This window comes from Nuphar pumila, chromosome 16 (assembly GCF_984573655.1).
Source record: "Nuphar pumila chromosome 16, dmNupPumi1.hap1.1, whole genome shotgun sequence".
NCBI lineage: Eukaryota > Viridiplantae > Streptophyta > Magnoliopsida > Nymphaeales > Nymphaeaceae > Nuphar > Nuphar pumila.
In genome coordinates this window covers 3,021,073-3,039,847 of record NC_143264.1, presented here as the reverse complement: position 1 = coordinate 3,039,847, position 18,775 = coordinate 3,021,073, and the positions used below count along the sequence as shown (strand labels likewise).

General features: G+C 39.9%; 2 protein-coding genes across 4 annotated transcripts; one reads left to right on the top strand and one right to left on the bottom strand.

The window, feature by feature from the left end:
* The first annotated feature begins 278 nt into the window (after positions 1-278).
* LOC149812682 (uncharacterized) lies at positions 279-11,900 on the top strand. Of its 3 annotated transcripts, none has more exons than XM_089991479.1 (10): positions 279-521; positions 3,482-3,568; positions 4,099-4,214; positions 4,784-5,652; positions 5,761-7,226; positions 7,362-7,441; positions 7,544-7,639; positions 7,725-7,798; positions 10,309-10,441; positions 11,561-11,900. In XM_089991479.1, the coding sequence occupies exons 1-10, from the start codon at positions 434-436 to the stop codon at positions 11,642-11,644; spliced, it is 3,093 nt and encodes a 1,030-aa protein (XP_089847605.1). In that variant the 5' UTR covers positions 279-433; the 3' UTR covers positions 11,645-11,900. The 3 variants fall into 3 exon arrangements, with proteins under 3 accessions (XP_089847605.1, XP_089847604.1, XP_089847606.1); XM_089991478.1 differs by having other exon boundaries at positions 4,781-5,652; XM_089991480.1 differs by having other exon boundaries at positions 468-521; positions 3,482-3,862; positions 4,781-5,652.
* Positions 11,901-14,520: 2,620 nt separating this feature from the next.
* Positions 14,521-17,053, bottom strand: LOC149812681 (disease resistance protein RPM1-like). The gene is made up of 2 exons (XM_089992281.1): positions 16,374-17,053; positions 14,521-16,273 (listed from the first exon to the last, which is right to left on the bottom strand). The coding sequence occupies exons 1-2, from the start codon at positions 17,051-17,053 to the stop codon at positions 14,521-14,523; spliced, it is 2,433 nt and encodes an 810-aa protein (XP_089848407.1).
* Between the last annotated feature and the right edge of the window lie 1,722 nt (positions 17,054-18,775).

Genomic DNA, 18,775 nt, shown 5'->3' with positions numbered 1-18,775 from the left:
CCGTGTCTTATTTTTTTTGAAAGTTTTTCAAATTTGCGAGTCAATGTCACGTACTTTAGTGTCGACGTATCATTGTGACACTCTTCTTAGGCACTCGGGAGGCAAAGGCGGTGCAGGGTGAGGCTGGGTTCGGTTCGTTCCGAGCCCGGCTCAAACTGAGGCTCCACTGGGTTGGCCGGTAGGTCCGGTCGGATCGACCCAGAGGCCGTGTACCGCTAGTGGTCTGCGCGCTTAAAAGCGGATCCATCCACGAAGCAACGCCTTCTCCAATTCGGGCGGGATCCCTTTTGCCCTTTCCTCTCTCGGCAGCCTCCTTGAAGCGTCGTCATCGTCCTCCCAACGATTAGGGTTTCATCGGGTTCGCTCGTTAGCTAGTTTTTTTTTTCCTGGAAGGGGACGCAAATCTCCATTTTGTCGATCCGTTCCGAGAGCGATGGGGAAGAGAAAAGAGAGGCGCCTCGCCGCTATGATGGCCTCCTCCAGCCGCCGGGTGAAGCTCGATCTCTTCGCGGAACCCACTGGTACTCTCTCTTTCTCTCGAGGGAAAATCGTTCTTGTCGGGCAATTATCTATCTGGTTTACTATACGGCACCGCTAGCGTGCTCGCGAAGCCTAAGCTGGCGTGTTCTATCTCCTATCCCTCTGAGGTTCGCATTGATGTCGCCCGAGCTGCCCACGAGGGCTCCGCTCATCTGGTAGGGTAGACTTGTGAATGTTACCGAGTTGACGGGGCGTCGCCAACTCCAAACCCACTGGAGGCGTCCCTTGCCGCAAGGTCTTAACTGGGTGTACTGCACGGTGGGCAGGGAGGACCTCAAGGGTTTTCCCTTCGCCTGCCCCCACCCCCCCTCAAAAAAAAGTCGATCTTGCTTGAGAATCTCCTGAGTTGTTTTTGTTTTTGTTTTTTGGTTTTTAATTCTTCACTGAAATTGCACTACCACAGCTGGTTCGAATTCTGTTACCTTAGAAAACCCCTATTATTTATTTACTTGTTGCTGGCAAGCTTATATTTTGCGTGTGCTAGTTGGGTTCAAATTGGGGTTTTGTGATATCCGTTGCTTTCCTCTGATTTGGGGTTATGATGCTTGTGAGGTGAATTCATCTGGTTTGGTTGTTTGTAAAGGGATGTAATCTGTGTTATCGCCCGTTTCACGGTTTTCTTCTTCCTGGTGTGCATGGGCATGCATATGTGCGTGTCATCATCGAAAATTTCTGGCGATTTCACTTGGGTATTGCACAAAGATGGTTGGAGTCTATAAAGGACATACCTATCTTGACTCTGTATGATCTATTGAGATGACATTTCGGGTTAAATTTTCTAGATTCTGGGAATTCCACGCTGCTCTCTCTTGATGGTTAGATCGATGAAATGCTGAAAGCTGTAAAAATGAACTAGTTTGGAAATTCTGCATAAATAGGATTCCTTTTTTGGGTTTAGTTTTTGATACTGGCATACCTGGAATTAAATTCTCACTCTGAGCAATGCACTCAGTTTTTTCAAGTACTCCTTATCATGTATGAATTTGCTTAAATCATCAAGAGATAGAATCAGAAACATCTTAGCTCCTACCAATGTTGTGAAAAGCGTTGAGGCGTAGGGTAGCTCTCCACAAAAACTGAAGTTAGGCGTAAAGCATAAGCCTCAATTTTTTTAAAAACTAAAAAAATCCTTTAAAAAACATCTAAAAATACAAATAAATAAAAGAAATGCTTTATTGATGAAGCAACAACCAATAAGAAATATAAAATCTCAAATAAATACCGACAAATATGAGATTAACATGTAAAAGTAACATTAATGCAATAACTTGATCTATGTAAGTATCTAAGAAATAAAAATATGAGCACTCAATAAAAAATTAGCAAAATCACTAACAATCAAATTTCTCAACATCATGTCATCATCAGAAAATGCATAGTAGCATTAACAACTTTTAGTAATTAAATAGTGCAACAAAAGATCAAGATCTTCATGTTCTAAATGTTTCACAAACATTTGGTGTCTATAATTGCAGCACATAGCAAGTTTGAATTTTCAATGGTATTCGTGCTCAAGCATGTTCACTCATCAGTGCAGCAATCACATTGAGGTTTGGCAAGAAAGATTCACTAGGCAGGACTATCAACCTAGCAATATAGCCCACCAAACACTTCACGAAAAACTAGTCCCATTAAGAAAGACTAGCAACCAGATTAATAACACCTACCAAGCACTTAGTAAAAAAACAAATTTAGCTACAATTGTAACAGAGTGACAGATCTCATAGACGAGAGAGCGAGGGCAAGAGTGAGAGTGAGAGACGAGAGGGGGGAGTGTCTTAATCATTGGGACCTCCCCCCTTTTTTTGGGTAAAATAGGGAGTTTTAACCCCCATTTGACCCAAACAAAAAAGGCGCACTCCTCAGCCTGAGGCGTGCACCTTATAGCATATGAGTCATGCACCTTAATGGATTTGCACTTTTTAGTGCGCCTCAAGGCCAAAAGGCACTCGCCTTGTGGCGATGTGTGCTTTTAACAACATTGGCTCCTACTAATCATGTTCTTAAAATGAACAAATCCAATTTTTTTTTGGGTTGTACTTTTAGATGGGTTTCTTATCCCCTGTTTAGAATCAGACTTATTTCTTATTAAGAAAACTAGTGGAACCATAAAATTTTGACAACCATGTTATCATGTATGAATTTACTTAAAGCATCAAGAGATAGAATCGGAAACATCTTCGCTCCTACTAATCATGTTCTTAAGATGAACAAATCGAAAAGTTTTTTGTCAGGTACTTTTAGATGGGCTTCTTACCCCCTGTTTATAATCAGTCTTATTTCTTATTAAGAAAACTAGTGGAACCATAAAATTTCGACAACCATGCCTTTGTGTGCCTTGATATTGTGTTAAGTTTATAGGTGAGTTTGGAAAAAGGTCCATGTGGAGACTCAAAACAAGGGGCCTCAGGATATTTGGTTACTCGAGTATACAACACTCCAATCAAATTTGAATGTGTGAAGTGTTTTTGGAGTTTTTAAAATTTGCTTTACAGTTACTGTGTAGTGTGTACTATGAAGGATGACTAGTTATGCTGGTGCACTGTCCACAAGTAATTAGGCACTTCAGTAATTTACATAAATCATATCGAGGAATGTTAGTGCAGGTTTTAGCCAAGAGTTGCAGCAGTCTTCGATCATGACCTAGCGGTGTTGTACATGATACTGGACTTAGTGTTTTGCTAACACAATCAGCTTGAGATGCAAAGTTAATTAGCTATTCAGCTTTTGAATTTATGTTGGGTCCATAATTATGATATAATGCACTATTCTTCTAACTTTGTTCAAATTTGGGTATTTGGAAATTGACTTGGTGTCATCTGTCTTAATTAATGTGCCAAAAAAGGAATTGTTCTATGCGCATATGGCATTGTAATTTCTTGCTTACTATGATTGGGTGTTAACTTTTTTTAATGTTTCTACAATTTATTGTGTTTCCTAGGAGAGTTGGTTGAAGCCTCTTTCAATAATGAAGCTGAAGGGGTTTTTGATGAAAATGCTGGGGCATCCAAGTCACCATCTTCTTCAGGTGGGTTCCCTCAATTTGCCTTCAAAGGACTATATAGAGAAGATATGCCTGAACAGCCTTATTTTGGTGGAAAATTTTGGAACTGTTGTGCAAGACATGTTATTTTCCTCGAGAACATGGTTATGAGATTGTAGGGTGGCTGGGGTCTTGCATACGTTCAAGGGTCAAACTGATCGGGCTGCCCTTTTGAGATTATGAGTCACTGCCAGACTTTTTTGGCAGCATCTAAGCATTTTGGAGATCCTGGAGGGAATGTTTCTATAGCGGTTCGTATGTCTCTGGCTTTATTTAAATGTATTCTATCTAACTTTTTCTTTATTTTTCCCTGAATGCAGGTGTTCATTGGATTTTCTTATGGCTCTTAGGGCCACCTTCCTTAGCATATTAATCTTCATGGTTGAAGTTTATGCTCTTATTTTTATTTTGTTACTTTGACCTTGTTGAACTTACGATTCTGGTATATAATAATTACTGTCAGATGAATCTCCTGCGTATCAATGTTAGTTAATGGGCTATTTTTCTGCTTTCAGGCAAACCATCCGAGAACCCTTTGCTGTTACTTGGGCAATACAGTGATGGTGAGTTGGATGAGGCAGAGGGTGATAAACTTCAAGGCGATGCAACAGAGAATTCTCTTACTGGGAAGGTGGCTGTCCATTCCCTTATTCAAATTCATTTGTCTACATTCGTTTAAGTGGTTTTTGTTGGTTGTGGAGCTCAAAGTTGTACTTTTTTATATTTTGCTTGCACATTTAGAGCGTTTGGTTGTGGTGGGATGTGTTTCACCTAATGGGATGCACCCTATGTCATATGAATACAGCTATGAATACAGGGATACGACAATTTTTATGAAGTTTTTAATATGACTAATATATAAGTGGGCACGATATAGGGGCCAAGATGGAGTATCTGTGTGATATAGGGTGTACCTGCTTATTTCTTTTGGATGGGCTGCCACTTCTTGGCAGGTTGTCATGCACGCGATAAAATCATAGATTATTGGGTTGGTTTATTCATTACTGACAACACATTTTTTTTTTCAGTCTTGTTATATGGTTAATTTGTTGTGCATCTGGTCTGCACATTCCCCTAGACATATCATGGTCTTTCTGAGTTCTAGGTAGGAACAACTCTAGGTGATTTTCTTGTGTATGTGTATGTTGTTCCAGTTGTCACCTTGTTTTTGTTCCAATACTGATTCCTTCTTTATAGCAGGCAATAGAAATTGCTGATGGAGAGGGTGATGGCACCACACAAAGTAACAAGAAATCAAGTAGTGTCGATGGCGATACAGAAGAACATGTTATCCACGAATTAGATTCGTTGCAATCAGTTGATAATGTAGATGAGAACAATACTTCTAATGTTGAAATAACCACCGTTTTGGATTCCTTTGGTGAAGCAAATGAGGAGGCTGTAATATTTGATGTTGAGCCTTCTGAATACCAAAATGTAGGGGATGAAACAATTGTTTGGAAGGCTGTGGTGCATGAGCAGAGTGATCGCTATTATTACTGGAATGTTGTCACAGGAGAGACTTCATGGGAAAGGCCAAATTCTTTCATTCCAGAAATGCCGCCGGTTAGTGAAGAAGTAGATGCTTCTGCTATTGGAGAAAGGGAAGGTACTTCATCTGCCTCAAATGGGTTTCATGTTGTAAATGGGGAAGTTTCTACTCATGCTGATGTTCCTGTAATCGAGAGGTCTGAATTTGCCACATTTTCATTGAATGATGTTTCAAGCACTGTTCATGATGAAAAGCCTGATGATGGGACTGAAGTGGAAATGGCAAAATCTGAAGATGGTATGGAAGTTTTACTTTTGGACACTGAAGGGAGGGAAACATTGTCCAATGATTTATTGAGTGCATCAAAAGCTTCAGATCAGGCTGCACCAACACTACGTTCTCTTCTAGCAGAGGTCATGAATATTGATGATGCGGAGGAGAATACTTTGGACAATGGGGAAACTGTTAGCAGGAGCAAGATCATTCAAGATGAAGCATGCAACGGGAAGCTTGTTGATTCTGATCAGCTTGTGGAACACTGCGAGTGCTTGTTGCAAAGATTGAACGAGCTCAACAGGTAATGTAGCTTTTATATGCTTCACCATGGCTTTTCTTTGATTCAGTTAATTGAGTTGCAGATGAATAGGTTCTTTTACTTGATTCATGGAAGTTTACTTTGTTTCAGGCTTGATGATACAATCCAGGGGCGCAATAGGAGATCCAAATATACCTTGGAAGTTGAGATCAGGCTTTCAGACTGCAAAGCCCTTTCACCTTTTGGATTTTCATTGCTTCCGCTTTGGTTGCACAATGAGGCATGCCTTAAGCAACTTGCTCTTATTATTAGTGAAGAAGAAGCTTCTCTTTTGTCCAAGTCCAAGCATGTGAAGGCACTAGATTCTCAGTATTTTGCATCTGAAAGCTGTAATGAAACCTTACACCCAAATTTGACCACTGATTCTGAACCTAGTGAGAAGGATGAACATCTAGGTGCTTCTTGTGTTGATGGCATTTGCACAACAATACCCAATGTCGCCGTTGTAGATAAGACAATTCAACCTTCTGCTTCTGGTGATGATACAGAGTGCAAATCTCCTGGCAGTTCCCCTAGCAAAGATGCTGTTGGTGGTGGGCTAGAAGAAGGAGAGATTGAACCAAATCTCTTTGATGGCAATATTATCTCTTCTAACGTGAATCCTGAAATTGGTAGAAGTGCTGGGGAAGAGGTTTCCGAGCCCTATGCAGGGAAAGCTGCTACCTTTGTGGAGAGTTCACATCATGATGTCGACATGGATGTCGACATGGATGTAGATGATGATACAAACACAAACTCCCTGCCGGAGTTAACCTCTATCATCAACTGCTTTTTACCTGGAGAGAATCAAACCCTTGCAACCCCATCGCCTTCGTTGGAGTCCTTACCCCCAGTCCCAGTCCCAGTTGATGAAACAATCCTGCCTCCTCCTCCAGAGGAGGATTGGATTCCTCCACCGCCTCCTGATAACGATCCTATTCCTCCTCCACCGCCTGATGATACATCTGTACCTCAGTATACTTCATCTTCTCTGTATCCACACCATGCAAATATATATCTTCCTTTGCCTTACACACAGCATTACAGCTTCACATATGCTGTTCCGGGTGTTGATTATTATGGAGCCACCACTGCTGAAGTCCCTGATGCCAGTTATTATCCCCATAGTGTTAGTAGTCAGCTTGTTGAAGCTCAGCCACAAAGTTACGAGCCAATGGTAAATCCCATTCCTGAAGCTGCGTCAGTCATAACTAACCCAGTTGAACCACTAGTATATTATGAGATCCCAAGTACAGCATTGCCTTCTGTGCCTGTAACTACTGCTTTAGAATCTTCTGGATACTATGGTGGTCCAGGAACTATTTCTTATCATGATAATGTCGGTCCTGACCATGTGGGACCTATTGAGGTAACCACTGAGGTTGCATGCAGTTCATTGCAGAGTCTTGTAGAAGAACATGATGCTCTTTCCCTTGGTAGTAGCACAAGTGAGATATCTACACAAGTTACGTCTTTGTCAGCCATATCACCAACTGAGGCCACTACTACACTTGGTGAGAATGTGGTTGCAACTGCAGCGGTGGCAGCGGTCACAGCAGCTAAGAATCCATCTAAAGGTACCATTATAATGTGATTTTCTTGAGATCAGTTGAGAAAATATTAAATCATATGCATGGGTTCCTGGCATCCAGCTATTGATTGAATTAAGCTTTCTCATGGGGCTCCTTACATTTTGGGGTCTTTGTGTACAGTTGTCCGTGCGAAGAAAAAGTCAATAGCTGCTGCACCAACTTTGAGGTCAAATAAGAAGGTCTCCACTTTAGTGGACAAGGTATCATCGATTCTTTTGCCTTTTGTGGTTATTGTTGTTCTCTGATGATAATTAAAAAATCATTCCTGGCTTCATGCCTCATGGGTCAAATTTTTTTCACAGTGGAACGCTGCCAAGGAGGAGTTGCATGCAGAAGAAGAGACTAAACTTGAAAATGCATATGAGATTTTTGAGAGAAAGCGCCAGAAGTTAATAGAGGTAACCCAGTTAATTCTTTCCTGGAGTTTTACTTGAGGTACTTCTATCTGTAAGGAAATTTTACGCTTTCTTTTCTTCCATGTAGGGATGGCATGCAAAGCAGATTGCCAGTGGAGATGCACAAGCTAATGCTAATTTTCAGCCTCTTGGTGGTGACTGGTATGACTTTTGATGTCTCCTTTGGAGTTTGTCAGTTTCTGTTCATTGAGTTTTGCTGTTTAAGGGTTCCAGTACTAAGCCTTGGATGTCCAGTTAACAGTTGTTAAGGGGCAGGCTTGTTAATTCCTTAACATACTTGACATCTGCATAATATCAGCCCTCCGTTGTTGCATGACAACCAAAAACAGTTCCTGATGCTAATTCTTATTTTTCATACCTTGATAAACTAAATAAAATATGTAACACCCATATAAGATACGTGGTATTGCGTAGCAAATGCAATATTCTTTACATTTACAATTGCAGTCATTTGTGTCAAACCCACGTGTGCAACCTTGAGATGGTGAAGGAATGCGGGCTGTTTGATTTCTTTCTGTTCTTGTTGCTAAACTTTGTCCACTTTCTGGAGCATCTGAGGCTCCTCCTATACATGTTAAAATATTTCCTGTATTTATTTGTTTTTACCTTCTGGTCAAGCTGGTCCATTTTAAGCAGCAACTTCTGTCAATAGTGTCTGAGTCGGTAATTGCAGGCATCCTGCTTCATCACTACTGTTATGGTTTATCATCATGATGGTCATTGTCTTTTTTTTGATAGACAAGCTGGGGTTAGGCAGACCCCTACCAGTTCATTAATCAAAAAGCAATTTTCAAAGATCTTCCTAAATGGAAGCTAATCCATAGAATGCATGTCAATTCTCCAGAGATAACCCCCAAACAAAATCCAAGACCCAAACCTAATATAATGGATCTTGATTTTTATTTACAGCTATAGATCTAAGATCCAGAGATCCAAGACCCACTATGGGTTTCCCCATTAGGCTCTTTAGGGCACGTTTGGAAGTGGGAAAGATGTAGGAAAAGTGATAAAAAATAAAAAATCTGTATGGATTTTCCGACCCTTCCAAACGAGAGACTTTTTCGTTGAGAGAGTTTTTCTAAAAAGTACACTTTTTGATAGGAAACATTCCTCTATGTGGGGTGCGAGGTTGTGGAGGAATGTTTGCAGGAAAATTTTGTGGGGCCCTTTCTCCGTCTCACCATCATCACCATCCATCTTCACCACCCACCATCACCCACCTCCCGTAAAACTGCCCTCCCCACGATTTTGCACCATCCATCTCGCCACCACCATCACCCACCTCCTGAAAAACCGCCCTCCTCACCATCCATCACCACCTTGCATAACCCACCCCCAAGAAAACGGCACCGAAGAAGCTCCACCACCCTCCACGATGATTTTTCACCATCATCCACCTCTCAAAAAACCACGCTGGAGAAGCTTCCCCCCCCCCCCCCCCCCCCCCTTCTCATTTTTTAAAGATTTTCTATTTTAGTTTTCCCATGCCACCCAAACAAGTGAAAATTTCTCATTTTACAAAATATATCATATCAAAACTTCTCATATGCAAAAGATTTTTTCCTATTAGAGTTTTTGATGAGTTCTTCAAAAGAAAGTTTTTTGCTTGTTTGTGCAGCATGAGAAAAACAGTGGGAAAATGTGAAAAAATGAGAGAGAGAGAGAGAGAGAGAGAGGAAACCAATGAAACTCCATATGGAGTAGGCATTGAAAGACAAAAAACAAAGCTATTGATGATGACGGTGATTGAAAGACGATTTGGAAATGGTAAACTTATTAACACCAAAAATAAAAAAAAGGCATACACAGAAAGAGCATAAATACAGAAAAATAAATCCAAAAAATAAATAATAAACAAATCCCCGAACAAAGTGAAACTACCATACAAGATCATGGATTTGAGCATCATTCTCTTCGTCATCATCTTCATGAGAAATAAGTAAAATAATTACCCAGAAAACATTAAAATCATGACCAAGTAGAGCACAAAATGAGTACATTACAAGAAAAAGCACATCGAACCAGAGATAGCTACAGCCTAGATGACGAAATCAACCATCCGATATAAATGAGAGCTGTTAAAGCCTATCAAACAGAGTAGTTTTTATTGCCATTGAAAACTAAAAAATGCAGAAAATATATGCAGAAAATGGGGAAGAAAAATGGAGAAAATAGCACGACAAGAAGGAACAGGGATGCTGGTAGATGGTGGTGGTGAGATGGAGGGTGGTGGTAAATGGTGGTGGAGAGAGAGAGAGAGAGAGAGAGAGAGAGAGAGAGAGACCACAAAATTTCGATAGGAAACATTCCTCCACCCCCCATTTAGGAATGTTTCCTATCAAAAAGTGTACTTTTTAGAAACACTCTCTCAGAGAAAATTCTCTCATTTCCGCTGAGAAAAATTGTACTTTTTTCCTATCTCAGTTCACTTTTCCTACATCTTTCTCACTTTCAAACGTGCCCTTAGAGTTTTAACTTTCCTTGGACGACCCACTGTTTTAGGAGTGGGAGATAAGAAACCTTTCTTCAACATAGAATTTGTTTTTGTTTGTAGTCCAACATAGAAGTTTTGCCACCTAACTAGGCTATTTGACTGTATTGTAATACACTTTTATACTGCATGATAAATCAAGATATGTTTCATCTTACAGGCGACAAAAAGTGAAGCGCAAGAGAGCAGAGCAAACAGCAAACGAGGTTCAAACTCAATTGGAGCAAGCACCTGTGGAGACACAGCAGCCTGATGTAACAAAATTATCAGAAAACCTTCCATCTGGATGGAAAGTACGTCCCTCATATTATTCTCTTGCTACAAATTTGGCTGCTTTTTTAAGTAATGAGTGTTGCTATTTATATTGATATTGTTAAAAATGGTATAATCTGAACTGCGATATTTTCAAAACATTGTCTATGTTAAAGTTCGAAAATATCATGTTTTTATCATCGTTATCCCAATACTAATGCTATATTTACAATTATATATATATTTAGCATTTTCTTATATTTTTTCATATTTTCTTGTATATTCTTAAAATTTGAATTTATCAATATTTTCCAAGATTTTCCTGAAAACGAAAATTGAGTTATTGCAAGTTTTTTCTTTGTGGGGAAAATCACAATGACGATAGCTTAAGTTTCTTCATTTCCTTTTCATATTCTGATCGCTTCATTTTCATGAAACTATCAAATAATTGGCTAAGAAAATCTTGCCAATATTTTGGATAAAACTTGTGTTGGAAAGAGATTTGTTTCAAAAATGGCAATAACAACCCTTTACAGGTTCTTACGTGAAACAATGAACTGCCTATTTTAAAGTTCAAACAAAATATTCAGTTCTTGGATACGTTCATGTAATTACCCAATAGTACAGTGGTATTTAGTAAAAATTCATAGTTAGCTTATCTGCTTAATTTATACATGTGAAAAACTGAAAGTATTGACTACTCAATAGTGCCATACCATCTAGTAAAAATTCATGGTTGGCTTATCTGCTTAATTTGACCCCACAAATGTGTCTGGCATGGTTGGTTTATGAGGAAAAAAAATCAAAGGTTAACAATTCACCAACTTTCATGTTTTAAAAAAGATCCTGTTTTTACCTCAAACAAAGTACACACGTCTATGGGGTTGGCTTGATTTGATAAAGCCCACACAATTTTCTCATAGACAGATTCAGTCTTTTCTTAGAAAGCCAGCTTCATGAATCTTTCCTGCATGGTTGATCATCCGGTGCTGTCTTGGAAGTGTGCTGCTGCGCCTGATCACCCACCATCTGCTGTTGGGTCTCATGTCTAACAGGCTGTGTCTCAAAGATGGACGGTGATCATGCGCAGCAGCACACTAAAACTGTGCAATCACATTTCACCTGATGGTTTGTCTAATAGGGTTGCTTATGGTTTGCAGGCATATTGGGATGAATCTTCTGGTCAGGTTTACTATGGAAACTTATTTACGTTGGAGACCACATGGTCCAGGCCTATATCTTGATCTGCCATTTCCATGAACAGCAGCCTTGCAAGTGCGTGGCTACTTCATTTTGGCTCTGTACAGGAATACCATGTCCTTATTTTTCTTTTTGGGGAACGAGTGTAATATGCTTAAATCTCAACATCTCGACGCGGAAAGTTATTGCTTCCCATTGTTGTTATTTCTTCTCTTTTATGTGGCACGTTTGTTTGCCAGAGGGCTAATGTTGTTAGTACTTATAATCAAGTGAATCAAAAAAATTAGAAAATATTATGCGCCAATCAAAATGTGATACGTGTTAAAGCTATTAAAATAATATTAAAAATAAATTTAAGTATTTTTATATTTATTAAAAATAATCTAATCTTTTCTCAATCAGAAAATCTTAGCACCGTTTCACAAAAAAACCAAACAGATGGGGGTTGGAGGGGAAGAGAGGGAGGGAGTTTAAAGTGAGCAGAATCCTCAATTTCTCAACCAAACCAACCAAGAATTTTTTCCCACAAACTAGTGAAGACGGAGCGAAACGAGGGTGTGGGTAAACCTATAAAATAAATGGAGACTGTCACCACCACCACCACCTGGTTCTCCCCGTCTTTCTCTACCTCATCATCTTTATCAGCATTGTGTTGGAGTGATAGAGAGGGAGAGAGAGAAAGAGAGGAAGGTGAGTGTGAAGGGGAAGGGCCTGACTCGGTCAAAAACGAGATTAAATGTCCCTTTTCTGGGTCGTTGGATCTCATTTGGATCCAACAGCTTGGAACGTATGTTAACATTATGCACGGTTTGGTTATATATATATATATATATATATATATATATATATATATATATATATATATATATATATATAGGTGCTAAATAAAATATGCTAAATGAGTTCTTCAGTTTTTTTCATTTTATTTTTCTGACCTTAAGTATGTGATCTACATACTTGATTTTATAGGTATCAGCTCTTGAAGTGTTTGATTCTGACATATCGGTGGGTTTTTATAATGTTTGAAAAATTAATCATCGAAAACACATGATCCCGTTTTGGATTCCTCATAAATCGACCATGCCCAACACATTTATGGGGACCAAACTGCGAAAAAACAATGGAAGAGCATTTAGCATATTTCATTTAGCACTTACCTATTACTCTCTCTCTCTTTATATATATATATATATATATATATATATTGTAAGTACAATTTACCTAGATATATCTATCACAATCAGGGGCATAGCTAGGATTCATGTGAGGGGGTGGGGGGCAAATAGGTGTGTAGCAAAAAAAAAAAAATTTGTGTGATAGTCTGGGGTTGGGGGCAGATTTTTTTTTGAGATAAAATAAAAAATGGCTACAATTATTAATAAAAATCTATTTCATATGGACAAATCAAACTATTTGCTGCAGTCAGGGCTGGGCTGGGCTACAAAAATGGATAAAAATCTATTTCATACGGAATCAGGGCTGGGCTAGGACTGGGCTTTTATTTTTTATTTTTTTAACTGGGCCGGGAGGCAGGACTGGGCTACAGCCCAGTTCTGCCCCCCCCAGCTCTGCCTATGATCACCATAGAAGCGATCTACATGTTTTAATTAGTAGGAGCCAGCTTTTGGATTGTCCAAAACTGACCTGTATACATGTGTTTATGGTGATCCAAAACTCAATGACCATGAATGCATTGACTTTTTCAGACTCACAAAATCATGTTTACTTTTAGTCAAAAAAATATAGTTCAAAGTCTATTCCTACTACATCGAGCATGTTGAACACATCTATGCAGTTAGATTATGTAAAAACAACTAACATGATGAGATTCAATATATATATATATATGTGTGTGTGTGTGTGCAGCATGCAAGCAAAACTTGTAATGGGAAAATGCATTGTATGTCTAAATATTTGTGCTTTTATTGCTTCACCGGGCCATTGCTCGTGAAAGGATTCCAACCATTACTTCTGCAATACACTAGGGATGGCAGTGGACCGGGGAAAAAGGGGCTTTGCCCCACCTAGTCCCATTTGGATAGGGGATGAAGGACATGAATCAAAACCCGTATGGAGATGGAGGTAGGAATGAACTTAACACTTTCCTAACCCTGCCCCGCTCCACTCTGCCCTGTTCCCGTTAGTAAAATAACTAAAATATCTTTAAGGATGATAGTGGATCGAGGAGAAACGGGTTCTCGCCACACCTCGTCCCATTTGGACCAGAGATGGAGGGTAAAATCAAAACAGGATAAAAGCTGGATTGGAGGGGCAGAATTTTGAGACAGGGCGGAAGAGGAGACCTTGTCCCCGCCTCCACCCCCCACTGCCATCCCAAATATACACCTAGCACAGTTTAGGGAGAACTCGTACAAGGAAGTGAAATTACCAAACGCTAATAAAGAAATCAACAGTGAAACCAAAAAAACACCATTAATTCCTCTGTTATTTCAAAAATGAAAAGGGAGAACATAAACAGTCTCACACAGTAACACAACAAACACAAGACGAATGGTTGAAAAACGGTTTAAGTGGACCACACGAAAGCAAAGACTTCTGAAAAACCCGAGTTAAAGAACATTTAATAGTAACAGTACGTCTCACACAGTAAACCTGAGAACCAGGACATGCGATGCATTGCAGAGTTCTCAATGCACGTGTTTGTAAAATCTTCCATCATCACTTTTGTAGAAACAGATATTTGCACCAAACCCATCTTCCGCTTGCTCCGGAATACTCATCCTTGTGTAAGGGGGTATGTCTTTCAACTGCAAGACTCTGAGGCTTGTAAGGAGTTTAATATCAGTCAGCCTCTTCAACTCTGGACATGTAGAGATTGACAATGTATCAAGGCTCGGCAATGCTCCCTCCTTCACTACGATGCTCCGTAACTTCGCAAGATTTGCAATGGTAAGAATCTTCAGATTATGAAAACTGTTTGCATCTGAAGTTCTCTCCCATCATAAGCATCATAGAGTTTAAGCCACAACAAGTGCTGCAACGATTGGAGGGAGTCGAAAGGATTTTGAGTTAATTTGGAAAAGTATAAGCCTAACCTCATGAGGTTTCGGAGGCAGCCCACCCATGATGGCAACTTCTCTAATCGACCAAACAGCCACATGTCTTCAAGATATGGTGGTTTTTTTTTTAAAGATTCCAATTCAAGAGGCTCATCCTCACTGATAGAAGTTATGCCGAGTGTACGAAGGTTGCACATCATTCTAATGGAGGCACAAAGCTTCTCTCCGTGCTCTTTTTTTACCTTGAATATTCCAAGAACTTTAAGCTGAGTCAAGTTGCCAATCGCTTCAACGATCTTGTCGGTAGCATTTATGCCTGACAACTTTTGTAGGCATCTAAACATACAAATTTGAATTGGAAATTCACATCCTGAGAGCTGACTGATGGTGAAAGGATAAGCGACATGAGAATATGCAGATACATAGCGCAAATTTTTTGCTTTTGATATGTTTGGTAGCTTTTCGATTTGATTATCCCTGATATCCAACGACTGTAGGCGTTGGAGCTTCCCAAGTGAACGTGGGAGCTTCTTGAGGTTGGTTCTTCTTAAATTCAAGTACCTCAAATGAAATAAATCACCCACTGCATCAGGCAGTTTCCCAATGAAGACACCTTGCAGATCCAGTGCCCTCATTAATGTGAAATCTGTAACCATGCACGAGATGCAGGGAGCACCAAACATAAAGAAGGAGCGAACACGCCGCGATGCATCTGACTTGCTCGCGTAGATTGATCTCAGAGTTTCGTCGGTGGGCCCAATGAGAGACAAACACCTAACTCTTGCATCAGCTACTGCATGACCATGGGATCCATTGTTTTCATACACATTTTTTGAGAACCCCTGCTTTATAGATATTGGCACCATCAATTCATGCATGAGATCATGCATTCGGAATGTCTTGACCCTTCCTTTGACGTTTCTTTCTACGGTTAGGAGCAAGCTCCTGTTAATAAACTCCATAAGGTATTGCTTCCCCACCTCTTCTAATGTCATTTCTTGCTTTTGCTCTATGAACCCCTCATTCACCCATAATCTGATCAGCCTATTTCCATTGATCAGATAATTCTTTGGAAATATGCCACAGTATAAGAAACATGCTTTAAGGTGTATAGGCAGTTCATCATAGCTCAGTGACATGATGCTTCTCACTCTATTTAAGGAAGGATTGTCACCTATCTCTGAATACATACTGTCATGGACTCCTGTCCATGCTATTTGTGACTGCTCTTTCCTTGACATAACACCTCCTAAGGCCACAATGCCAAGCGGGAGACCATCACACCTGTCCACCAATTTCTCACAGATCTCTTCAAGATGTGGAGGACACTTTCTCTCAGGGTCATCTCGAAATGCCTTTCTTCTGAACAGCTTCATTGATATGTCAGGAGACAGGGGTTTAAGACGATGGATTTGGGTAGACTTTTCTGTTTCATTTTCTATGCCAAAAGCGACGCTTTTTATACGAGATGTGACAATGATCCTACTTCTACAGTTACTTTTCGGCAATGCAAAACTGATAGAGTTCAAGACGTTATCGCTCCATACATCATCTAGCACGAAAACATACCTTTTGTTCTGGAGGTACTGACGGAGTGCTTCCCCAAGTGCTTTCACGTCCTTCTCAATGAGATCGTTTGGAATCTCTTCATTGCTTGATTTATATGAATCTTCTAGCAAGCATCGGAGAACGATTTTGGGACAGAATGATTGGGAGACAGAAACCCAAGCATAACAAGCAAGGTTTGATTGACCTTCCAGAGTGGACTCTGGATTTGATACGTCCCGAGTTTTGAGGCGGTTTGTATACTTTCCTTGCAAGGGTCGTCTTGCCCGAACCACCCATCCCCACTAACAAGATTGTCACAAGCTTCATTTCCCCACCTACCACCCACTTTGTTATCGTGCCAATGTCATCATCGATCCCCACGTCCTCAGCCTCCTCAGCTAAGTATTCTTCTGTCAAAGCTCTATGTCGTTCACCATCAGCACTGCCTGAGCTCACTCCTTCCTCCAATATGTTCAAGTTATACGCGTCTTTTCTTTTAACAATGCCCGTTATGCTCCTCTTTGTGTCCTCTATCTTGCTCGCGAGGCGATGAAGCTCCCTCAAATGTGTGATGAAGTGAAAACCCTTCCGCAAGGAACCCAGAAAGCCACGTTCATATGGCCCTCTGAATCGAAGCACAAACGCATCTATGATGTCCTCCGCATCATATGCTGCATCTCGCACCTGTTCGACCCATGTCTCAACCGAATCGGCTGCTCTATCTTTATCCTTCCTCAAGTCTGCATCCTTGAGAAGGGATCTCATGTTCTGCAGTTCCAACTTTATGGCTTCCACTTCAGCTCGAACGCTTCGCAGTAGTCTTGTTTCATTAACCAACAAGGCTTCCAACCTTTGGAGAAAGAATTCGACGGGAATTTGAGCCATCTAGCCCTTTGTCTTATCAGTAGTGTGTTGGAAATAAAACAATAAACTAAAGAAGAAGATTGTTCTCTAGAATGAAAACATACAGAAATGGTGCTAGAGAAAGAGAAGACTTCAAATGGTTTCAAAGCAATCCAATGACATGTCAAAATGAGGATATATGACTGCTATATATATATAGCATTCAAGCCCAACCAGAATTCAATTACATAATAAATTCCTACCATAGAAAAACTAAAAGACTATTACATTTTTAAGGAAAAGAAATAAATGGGAGAGAAACCCAAAGAGTTTGCATAGAAAATTGCAAATAGCCTTAATGTAAAACGGGTTCCCAAGACAAGTAAATGAGGGGAGAAAACGATGAGTCTTGCTTATAATTCCAACAGCCCCTCTTAAGCTAGACTATGACGACACCTAATTTTTCTCTCAATTAGTTGAAAGTTTCATTCTTCAATGCTTTTGTAAAGATATCAGCCACTTGGTCTTGGGTCTTGCAAAACTTGACATTGACATCTCCATCTTTGACCAAGTCTCTAATGAAATGATACTTGATTCGAATATGCTTGCTTTTGCCATGAAAAACTGGATTTTTGGTGAGTGCTATGGCTGAACTATTGTCACAAAACAGAAGAGTGCTTTCATATTGAGGATGCTTCAGCTCATAAAGAATCCACCTTAGCCAGAGAGCTTGACAACTAGAAAGAGCCAATGAAATATACTCAGCTTCGGTTGTGGAGAGAGCCACAACTGCTTGCTTCTTCGATGCCCACGAGATTGCACCTGAGCCAATATGAAAAACGAAACCTGAAGTGCTTTTACTATCATCTCTGTTTCCACCCCAATCACTATCACAAAACCCACCAATTTTGAATCTTTGACACATTTATAATGAATTCCATAATTGATAGTGCCACGCACATATCTTAAGATTCTTTTGCCTATGTCTCAATGAGTATTAGAAGGAGATTCCATGAATCTGATGACCATGCTGACAACAAACATAAGATCAGGTCTTGTAGCAGTCAAGTACATAAGGCTACCAACAAGGCTTCTATAGAGAGTTGCATCGATCTTTCTCTCACCATCATTTTTGCTAAGTTTCAATCCAACTTTCATGGGAGTATTAAGAGGTGTAGCACCCTCCATTCTGAACTTCTTCAATATATTTTCAGCATACCTTTTTTGAGATATGAATATTCCATCTTCAGCTTGCTTTACCTCAATGCCCAGAAAAAAATGGAGAAGCCCCATGTCAGTCATTTCGAATTCGTGCATCATATCCTTCTTAAAATTTTCACACATGGTTGCATTAGTGCCAGTAATTATTAAATCATCAACATATAAGCATATGACTAAGAATTCCCCTTGATTGCCTTCTTTGATGAACAGAGTATGCTCAAAAGGACACCGTTTGAAACCATTCCTCAAGAAGTATCCATCAATGCGACTATACCAAGCCCTTAGTGCTTGTTTCAGCCCATATAAAACCTTCTTCAGTCGACACACTTTGTTTTCTTCACCCTTCTTTACATAACCCGGAGGTTGATCAATATACACTTCTTCTTCAAGGAGACCATTCAAGAATGCTGATTTTACATCCATTTGAAAGACCTTCCATTTTCTTTGAGCAGCCAAAGCTAACACCATGCAAATTGTTTCAAGGCGAGCCACAAGAGCAAAAAACTTCATTAAAATCAATGTCATACCTTTGCTTGTAACCTT

What these genes read in the sequence shown, in the direction of transcription:
- LOC149812682 (XM_089991478.1), top strand. Translation starts at nt 434, where the DNA reads ATGGGGAAGAGAAAAGAGAGGCGCCTCGCCGCTATGATGGCCTCCTCC. An exon ending in TCTCTTCGCGGAACCCACTG is followed by an intron (nt 522 to 3,481) that starts GTACTCTCTCTT and finishes TGTGTTTCCTAG; the next exon opens with GAGAGTTGGTTGAAGCCTCT. An exon ending in ACCTTCCATCTGGATGGAAA is followed by an intron (nt 10,442 to 11,560) that starts GTACGTCCCTCA and finishes TATGGTTTGCAG; the next exon opens with GCATATTGGGATGAATCTTC.
- LOC149812681 (XM_089992281.1), bottom strand. Translation starts at nt 17,053, where the DNA reads ATGGCTCAAATTCCCGTCGAATTCTTTCTCCAAAGGTTGGAAGCCTTG. An exon ending in TCCAGAGTCCACTCTGGAAG is followed by an intron (nt 16,274 to 16,373) that starts GTCAATCAAACC and finishes ATATAAATCAAG; the next exon opens with CAATGAAGAGATTCCAAACG.